This window comes from Odontesthes bonariensis, chromosome 19, assembly GCF_027942865.1.
Source record: "Odontesthes bonariensis isolate fOdoBon6 chromosome 19, fOdoBon6.hap1, whole genome shotgun sequence".
Lineage (NCBI taxonomy): Eukaryota > Metazoa > Chordata > Actinopteri > Atheriniformes > Atherinopsidae > Odontesthes > Odontesthes bonariensis.
Window position 1 is genome coordinate 34212796 of NC_134524.1, and position 9564 is coordinate 34222359.

Below are 9564 nucleotides of genomic sequence, written 5' to 3' on the forward strand. Positions count from 1 at the left end.
CACGTACACACACTATAAAAACACATGCGTGTACATGCACACAAACACATCATAACCTCAGCACATCCCCAGACAGCAGCTCATCATCTTCCACCTGACACAGCCCACCCTGGGAACACAGCCCACCCTGGGAACACAGCCCACCCTGGGAACACAGCCCACCCTGGGAACACAGCCCACCCTGGGAACACAGCCCACCCTGGGGTCACAGCCCACCCTGGGGTCACAGCCCACCCTGGGAACACCACATGTTCCTAAATGAGTCTGAATCTCCTGAGATCTTATAGGAGTCCAGCCTGACCGGCACACAGTAAATTCTTTCAAAAATGGCGGTGTTGTTGTTCTGAGAGGAAGGAGCTAAACCAGAAAAGTGAATGTTGTTAGTCGACCAATCACAACCCTTGCGGTCTCCGTCTCCTCGGCGGATAGATAGGAATTTTGGCCGACGCACGCAAGTGACGGAGAGCGTCTCTGGGAGGGTCCCCGTCGCTCTCCATAGCCTTTCCCGGACTACTGTAAATCAGGCTTCAGGTACTTCAGCCCCCCCCCACTTACGGGTGTGCTCAGCAGGCAGAGTGAGCTGGCCCCCCAGCCTCTCCCCCACCATCACTACTACTGATTTTATTTGCCTTCTTGAGATTTGATGAGCTGTGCTCTCCAAATAAACTTGCCTTGGTTGGCCTTTAAAGGGATAGTTCGCCTCTTTTGACATGAAGCTGTATGACATCCCATATTAGCAATATCATTTATGAACATCTTCTTACCCCCTGCTGCGTCCTGTGAGCAGAGTTCCAGCTGAGTTTTGGCGTCCACAAAGGTAGTCCGGCTAGTTGGCTGGGGCTGGAAAAATAAAGCGTTTTGCTTCTCAAAACAATATGCGTTCAACAGAGTAATACATTTGCATCACAAAATCGTTCACCCAGATAAAGTCAGACCTCATCACATCGCTTGGCGCTATTTGTGCCTCCCTTCATATCAATGCGTTCAGCCACCTAGCGATAGCCGCACCTGTTACGGTGTTTGCTGCTCAGAAGCAGGGGACTGCTCGGTCTGCTCTTCGGTCTGCACAGTTTACATTGGACGCATTGATATCAAGGGAGGCAAAAATAGCGCCAAGGGATGTGAGATCTGACTTTTTCATGCAAAACGATTTTGTGATGCAAATGTATTACTCTGTTGAACGCATATTGTTCTGAGAAGCAAAACGCTTTATTTTTCTAGCCCCAGCCAACTAGCCGGACTAGCTTCGTGGACGCCAAAACTCAGCTGGAACTCTGCTCACAGGACGCAGCAGGGGGTAAGTCAATGTTCATAAATGATGTTGCTAATATGGGATGTCATACAGCTTCATGTCAAAAGACTTTCAATAGCCGCTTTCGGACTGTAGGAACCTTTGGCAGTTCTAATAACCTTTTAATCCGCGGGGCCGTTTTCTCCCGTATTCGGACATACAGGAACTCGGGGCTATCTCCAGCTCCTTCTCCGAGGTCGGGTCTTTTCATGGTTCTATAGAACGATCTGAGGGAGGTGTGTGGTGGTCGTTAGCTACGCTAGGGTGACCATACGTCCGTATTTCCCGGGACATGTCCGTATTTCACTTCCTGTCCCGGGCGTCCCGTGAAATACGGACATGTCCCGGGAAATACGGACGTATGGTCACCCTAAGCTACGCCCCATGTCATGCTATCACGGCTGAAATGTTTCCTCATACGACACAGACACAACCGGCGGGTGTTTAATAAGTTAAACTTACACTGGTCTCATTTGTCTGCAGCGCTCTGCTCTCCTTTCTTCCTTCATGAAATGAAAAAGTATCTCCTGACTCTCTGTGAGCTCTTCCAGCCTCGATATTAGACGCCTGATGTGATCGTCCATGATTAATATCACCATCATGCAGACCATGAACACGGTGGCCTCCCGCTCTCCATATTAGCTTCTTTGTGGTGTTCTTTCTTCTCTCCTTACTTTTACCGGTTTTGTTTTGTTTTGTTGTTGAATGTGTCGCTAAACGGCTAACGGCTAACACGTCACTGACGCAGACGGCTGCGTGCGGCGCATCAGTCCTGACTCATGTGCAAATGCATACTGAAACAGTTCCGCTGGGGAAGGATAGTTATCAGAACGAAATTTGAGTAGGACAGTTCTGATAACTGCGTTCTTAGAACGGTCTGTCCGAAAGCGGCTAATGAGACGTTGGCTGATCTCAGGAACTGTCTCAGCTCTCTTTTCTGTTAGGCTTTTAGGTCGTAAACACTGTCCATCTGCTCATTCAATATGCCAACGACCTGTTCAGTCACGTGATCAGTGTTTAATCTGGCCGATTTACAGCCCAGGGACGCCATCTTTATCGGTGAGGCCATCTGAGCACACCGAGACAGTTCCTTCATCAGACTTTCATGTGTAATAAACGGTGGAGCGGTAGAAATAACCAGCTTGGCTGCAGAACTGACCAGAGGGAGAACAGGAGTGAAGGTGTCCTGAATCACCACACCTCTCTCCACCACCTCGCTCCCCTGTCGCCGTAGCATCCAGAAACAACACAATGGCTCCATTCATCCTCAAGGCCGACTTCACACCCTCGCACCAACCACCTCACCCACAGCCAGGCCGGCCTCCTCCTCACTGCTCGCCACCGAGGGCGCCAGCACGACGGCGACTTAGACGCTCAAAGTCAGCCGCTGCAGCACACACACGAACACACACACAAACACACACACACACAGCCATCTAACAGAGAGAGAGGGATACCTAAGAGGGATAGAGAGGAATATCTAAGAGGGATACCCGAGAGGGATACCAGAGAGGGATAGAGAGGGATACCCGAGAGGGATACCCGAGAGGGATACCAGAGAGGGATAGAGAGGGATACCCGAGAGGGATACCCAAGAGGGATACCCAAGAGGGATAGAGAGGGATACCCGAGAGGGATAGAGAGGGATACCCGAGAGGGATAGAGAGGGATACCCGAGAGGGATACCCAAGAGGGATACCCGAGAGGGATAGAGAGGGATACCCGAGAGGGATAGAGAGGGATACCCGAGAGGGATACCAGAGAGGGATACCAGAGAGGGATACCTGAGAGGGATACCTGAGAGGGATACCAGAGAGGGATACCTGAGAGAAAGCAGTAGACAGGAGCTCTTCAACGGTTCCAGTCAGAGCAGAGGCCATGTGTGTCCACTCATCAATGGGCTTTCTGGCCTTCTTCTCCTCCATCATCCTCATCTGCAGCTTAAAGTTGGCACATGATATCACTTTGTTCTTCAGAGAGTCCACCACAGTGCGGATCTGAAGGGGACAGGTCACAGATCTCCATGTCACAAAAACACAGAGAACCACTCTGTTTCAGCAGGGAAAGTACTGTCTGAATTACAGAGAGAGAACCATTCTGTTTCAGCAGGGAAAGTACTGTCTGAATTACAGAGAGAGAACCACTCTGTTTCACCAGGGAAAGTACTGTCTGAATTACAGAGAGAGAACCAGACCCCAGCTTGGAACGTCCTGATTCATTCCAACACACCTGACATGAAAACGGCAGGTAAAAAACTTCCAGCTCAGCCTTTTCTCCAGGACGTTCACAAACACAGCTTGGATAAAGAATGTAGCCAAAAGGAAAGGGAACTGAGGTCCGTTTCACAAAGCAGGTTTAGTGAAAACTCTGAGTTTATTAACCCTGAAATGAGGGAAACTGAGTTTTCTGTTTCACAAAGGGAGGTATCTCAAACCAGAGAAAGAGGGGTAACTCTAGCCTGTTTCACAAAGAGAGTGAAAGAGAGTCAGTTACCGTAGTAACAGACTCTCTGAACCTAACCTGGTCGGGACCAGGTTTTACTAAGTGAACCTGGAGTTTCTCTCTGTCTCCGCCCTCTTTCAGCCATTTGATTTCCTCATTCATTCAGTCAGCAGAGCGAGTTCTTCTACTTCTAGAAGTCCATCAGGCACAGCAGGAGGCGACTGTTTCCACCAACATGTCCTTTAGACAACGATCCCGTGGATGAAGGAGCAGCATTACTGCGCAGAGAATTAAATATTCATCAGGAGATGGTTATCATAGATGTTTTAGCATTTCCAGACAATTATCTTTATGAGTGGTACCATCAGAATTTTGTTGGGACAAAAGAAAAAAAGACATAAAAGACAAATAAATATTTGTATGACTAGGCTTAAAAAAGATATATATAGGCCTATTATATTTTATAAAGGCACTTGTGTGTTGGGGGTGGACTCCCTCCAGGGACTCCCTCAGCCACTGGCCCTCCAATATTCTGCTTAGGGCCAGCTGCTCTGCCTCCGTCAGAGGTGGCGGTGCTGGGCACCACCCGTTTTACGGGCATCTGCCTTCTTTCTGTTGGCTCAGTAGAAGTCTGTGTTAGTGTAAATAAGCTTAATTATTTAACAGAACATGATATAGATGAGAAGACATTTATGTGTGTGAAAACAGCATTATGTTGGTGATAAAATAACTGCACAGTCAAATAGCCACTTAATATTTACCTTACAGTGTAAAACATGATCAAAATGAGGTACCTCCATGCCGAGGTCTCACCTGTTTGAACAATGTTTTTATATTTCATCTTAAACTGCTGCCAACTGCGCTTCTCCCCCGCAGGATTGCACCTAAATGAAATAAATGAATGGGCTACCATTCAAGCAGTTTCCCTGTGATATTATTGTGATTGCAATGGACTACATTTAAACTTACACTTTTGCTGCTGCAGCGGTGTTGCACTTATTTCTAAAAACGTATTGAAACTCGCCGTATGAGCGCATTAAGATTTCCAATTCGAGGTTGGTGAAAAACGTAGCCCCTCCTCTTCCCCGTTGCCATGGTGACTCGTCGAATCGGGGCTCGGTTGATGCTGGCTTTTTAAAGTTGTGGTGCACGCGCTAAACTCAAGGTGAAACTACCAGGGCTGGACTGGCTATCTGGCCGTTCGGGCATATCCCGAACGGCCCTCCCGCGATTTGGGCCCTCCGGGCCCTCCGAGGGCCGTAAATAAAATATACATATATATATATTATATTTTTTATTGACTGCAACGGTAAAAAAAAATGACACGTCGGGGCCCATTGGATGTTTCTCCTGAAGCACAGAGCACTAGTCCAATGAGAATGCCTAACGTTGTCAAAGGCCCGCCCCTCCCTACAGGCCCACTTGACCCAAGTCATCATCATTATAACCCCAAGTTTAGCTGACTTGGCTATATTCGGCTAAAGCTCTGGTGGATAAAGAGGACGCGAAATGGAGAAACAAAAGAGTGGCCATGACAAGCGTAAGGAAAAGAGAAAACAAAAACTAAAAGACGACGCAGTAAAATGCGCTAAAAATCACTGACATGTTTAAAAGCACAAGCTCGAGCTCAGGTTCGGTTAGTGGGGCCGTGGGAGATGCGGAACCTGGCTGCTCGACCTCAGGTTGGGGCAGTGGGGCCGCCGGTACATCAACGAGCGCACAGGTGGTGGAGAATGAACAGGAGGAGTAGGCGGAGGAGATGGTTGTTCCAGCTGGGGAACCAGAGGAGGAGGAGACGGAGAAAGGAGACGTGACCCAGCAGGGAGAGATTGAGGTTAGAATTCATCTCAACACACCCGCTAGCTAGCCAATGCAGTGTAGCTATTGGGCGCTTCGGCGTTTCGTTTCCCATTGCCTGAAAGTTTGGGAATCGCTGATAGCTACGCCACAGACCTATTGTGAGCTACGCGCTCACTCCAATTTATTGCATGACCTGCTGTAAAAACATGGTAGATTAACTTTGTTGTTGGCAATGTGTATCTGATATTTTAATAGTGTCTTTATGAGTTGAATTTTCCTGTGGTGGTCACGGCGGATAGGCTATCCTACCATGCAAACACGTTTTGTTCTGGTGGAAAGCATTAAAGCAATGGATGTTTCAATTTCTTCATGGTTGAGGCAACGCAGTTTGATTTCAAAGCGTATTGTACACGGAACTTCCACAAGTTATGTTGGAAGCCTAAGCAATAAGAAGCGGTCACTTGGTTTTGCTGTGGTGAAAAAAATGACGTGTCCGAGAAAAAATACACAGACATAAGCACTATCTTAGGCTCTTTTGATCAGTCTCAAGCTGCATTACAGTTTATGCCTGGGGGGCGGGGGTTAACATTCCATTCAGTAAGCTCACTGACAGTATCTGTGGACTGGAGCAATTTTGAGCAATAAATAAAATAATTGAACCCAGGAAATTATTACTACATGTTTAATTTGATTCAGTAAGACTTAGAACATACAATAGTGTGTGTGTGGTGCTGGTGCTCCTTTTCTATACAGTGTTGTGTGTGTTGGTGAAATATTGCTTTGCTTATCCCTGGCTTGGGTCTGTGGGACCCATTTTCAGGTTTTGCTGAAGGAAAATGGTATGAATACTTTTTTCACAATGAGATTCACTGGCCAGGGCTCATCATCTGGAAAATAAAGTTAGTTATCCTCCTCTCTCTATCTCTTATCCTCAAAAACAAAGATACTCAGAACTTCACAAGCAGGATGAAGGGAACATGAGGGTGCACAGCAGCTTTTTTCCCCTCCTTTAGTCCCAGGTCCACTGGGCCAGAATATCTTCTATGTAACAAAAACATGAACACCTTACAAGGATTAAATGGAGGATTAATGATAATTAGACAGAAGTAACATAGTGACATCTCACTGTGTGTGTGTATATATATATATATATATATATATTCAGGGTTGGGGAGTAACGGATTACATGTAACGGCGTTACGGTAAAAGGATACAAAATAAAAGTAACTGTAATCCGTTACAGTACAAGCAAAAAAGATGTACTCAGATTACAGTTACATTCAGTGAGAATGGGGGTTACTTAACAGGATTACAATTTGTGCGAGGTTGCAGTGACAGAAGTACAGAGCGGCAGGGTCGGACTGGGGGAAAAAAACGGCCCTGGCAATTTTCCCCGGGACCAGCCCCCCCTCAGTATTAATTAGTATCTCCAATCTAATTAAATAAAAATAAAAATAACGAGCACAGACCGCTCATACAGTCAATGGCATGTACCCATAGAAAAAATACACACTCACTCACACGTCACACAACCTGACTATCGACTGCTAACAACCATGATCAGTAACCTACACAAACCCAGACACATAATGGCTCGGCGGCCAGCAATCGGATAAACCAATGAAGTGAATCAATCCTGTGAAAGAATGAAAACAAGTGAATGAAACCTGCACTCACCCATTATGAAGTTAACTCTGCCAGCCCCATACTCTTGCCCCTGCTCAGCCAACTCCTTGACGTCGGGTATGGTTGGTAACGTTACGGCGGCTAGCATTAGCAACGAGGCTGCTAGGCTTGCTAAATCGGTAAGCATTAGGCTACTGAGGAAAGCTAGTCTCTTTAGCTACGTTATATTATTATCTTTCTTCTCGGCTATAAGTTAACCTTTGTTTACGGCCACTGGCCCTAACCTGACGCGCTAGCTGTCAAATCACCGGAAGTTTTCACCGGAAGTACTGGCGCACACACACAAGCAAGGGTGTGCAAAGAAAAATAAAATGTGATGTAAAAGTCTTACTTTGCTTATTTATTACTAAAGTAGAGCACTTCATTGTCATTGCACATGTATTAATGAAATGCAGTTTGGCATCTTATCAGGTGTAACGCGTGCAGATTGTATAGCATGCAGTATTTAGAGATAAAATGCAGTTATTTACAGCTAGTGTAAGGAAAGATGGTAGATCAATTACCTAGGGAAATGCATGTATGTGCAGAGAAAGTATAATGTAATTATGGCAGTACAATGAAAAGAAAAATAGCATGGTATAAATAAATGTGATAAATACAGATGGAATCATACAGATAATAGGCTACCATAAATAGGTAAAAGTAATCCAAAAGTAATCCAAAAGTAATTAGTTACATTACTTTTTTTAAGTAATCCAAAAAGTTACACTACAATTACATTTTAAACAAGGTAACTTGTAACTGTAACGGATTACATTTTTAAAGTAACTTACCCAACACTGTATATATTATATATATATGCGCTGGGCCCTCAGTGATCAAAAAGTGCCCGGGCCCTTTTCAGATGCCAGTCCAGCCCTGGAAACTACTCAGAGTTGATTAAACTCACTCAAATCAGCGTTTCTGGAACAGAAAACTCAAGAGTTTGTTGAACCTGCTTTGTGAAACGGACCCCTGGAATCCCTCTAAAGTCTGCTGTGGTACCACTTCCCTTTCTTTGCTCTCCCAGAGCACACTTTTCAACAAGCTCACCTCTGAAATGGACCGGCTCGGTACGCGTTTCCTAAGGGCAGCGTAGTCGGCCTCTGGCTGGTGTCCGGAGGTCCTGCTGAGTGTTTTGAGGCCGCTGAGCAGCTTTCTCTGCTCCACTCGCCCCCACTTCCAGGCCACTTTCCGCGGCGGGGCCGCTTCAGAAGCCGCGCCGCGGTCCGGTTTACTGCGAGTCCGGGGAGGCGGCTTCATCCTGCCGCTGCAGCTCACACCGAGATCCGTTTACCCGACCGGTTAGACGTGAGCTGAAAGTCGTTAAGCAAGTGTTTCATGTAAACAGCAAAGCAGCCTCCTTCTTCTTCTTCTTCTTCTTCTTCTTCTTCTTCTTCTTCTTCTTCTTCTTGTGATATCACCGTGGTGCAGTACTGCGCCACTCACTGGTAAAGAGTGGATCTGTTTCCCTGTTCCAACAGGTATCCTTTGAAATGTGTTACAGTGTTTGTTGTCCCCTCTTTTCTGTCTTCTCAAACCCCAGCTGGTGGAGGCGGATGGCCACCCTTCCTGGTTCTGGTTCTGATGGCCACGGGGGATAGAAAGATGGCGGAGTGAACGGTTCAACTTCTGTGGGCTCCGGTGTTCAACTCGATAAAAAATCTTCTTAAGGGCCTAGTCTTAGGTCAAGTTATCTAAGTCTGTTAACTGATGCAACGTGATTTTATTGGACATTGAAAAGTAACCTTCCCTTCAGTGTTTTCTCCGTTCTTTTCCGAACTATTTTACCTACGGCTAAATGGCTAATACTAGCAAGGACCACAGCTACCACCTAGCGGCTCTACAGCAGGCGTGCGATGATGAAGACATAGAGTGGATCATGGAGCAGCAGGGGGACGCTGCACAGGAACAAACGAAAACTGGTAGACATCACACACCGGTTAAAAGCCCCAACCACAAAAAAATGAAAACGAATTCAGCATAGACGCAAAATGAAGTGTCTAATACGGTGCTCCTTAATGCAATTCAGACCCTGACGTGTACATTTGACACCCAAAGTGAGCACCTTTCCAACTGCAAGAGAATACTGACGCTGTGAGACAGGTTAAGGAATCTGTGGACACCATCACGGCAGCTGTAAAGAGTATCGCAGAAGATGTTAACCGACTTAAGTTGCAGACGGTAACGCTCAAAAATGAGAAGGCGGCTCTTCGCGAAATGTGTCTGGAGCACGCGAGATACAAACGAAGATGATCTTTGCGGCTCATTGGTGTTCCCGAGAGGGAGGGGGAGAACACTAGGGAAGAAACGATCAAAATCCTGATCCCGATTAGTGAGGAACAACTGCATAATACTGTGGATAC

The 9564-nt window shown here is 46.4% G+C and overlaps 1 protein-coding gene across 4 annotated transcripts in view; it reads right to left on the reverse strand.

The window, feature by feature from the left end:
- snapc2 (small nuclear RNA activating complex, polypeptide 2) overlaps positions 1 to 9110 on the reverse strand; it is a 156374-nt gene extending 147264 nt beyond the window's left edge. Inside the window, exons 1-2 of one of the 4 annotated variants that reach the window (XR_012767633.1) lie at positions 8252 to 9110; positions 3115 to 3288 (exon numbers count right to left, since the gene is read on the reverse strand). Coding sequence is in view for 3 of the 4 variants with exons in the window: in XM_075451902.1 (XP_075308017.1) it covers positions 3115 to 3288; positions 8252 to 8461 (384 nt within the window). In the remaining variant the exon portion in view is untranslated. Of the gene's footprint in view, positions 1 to 3114; positions 3289 to 3811; positions 4109 to 8251 lie in introns of those variants that run through there. The other 3 variants (XM_075451903.1, XM_075451902.1, XM_075451904.1) reach the window with 3 other exon arrangements.
- Positions 9111 to 9564: the final 454 nt, after the last annotated feature.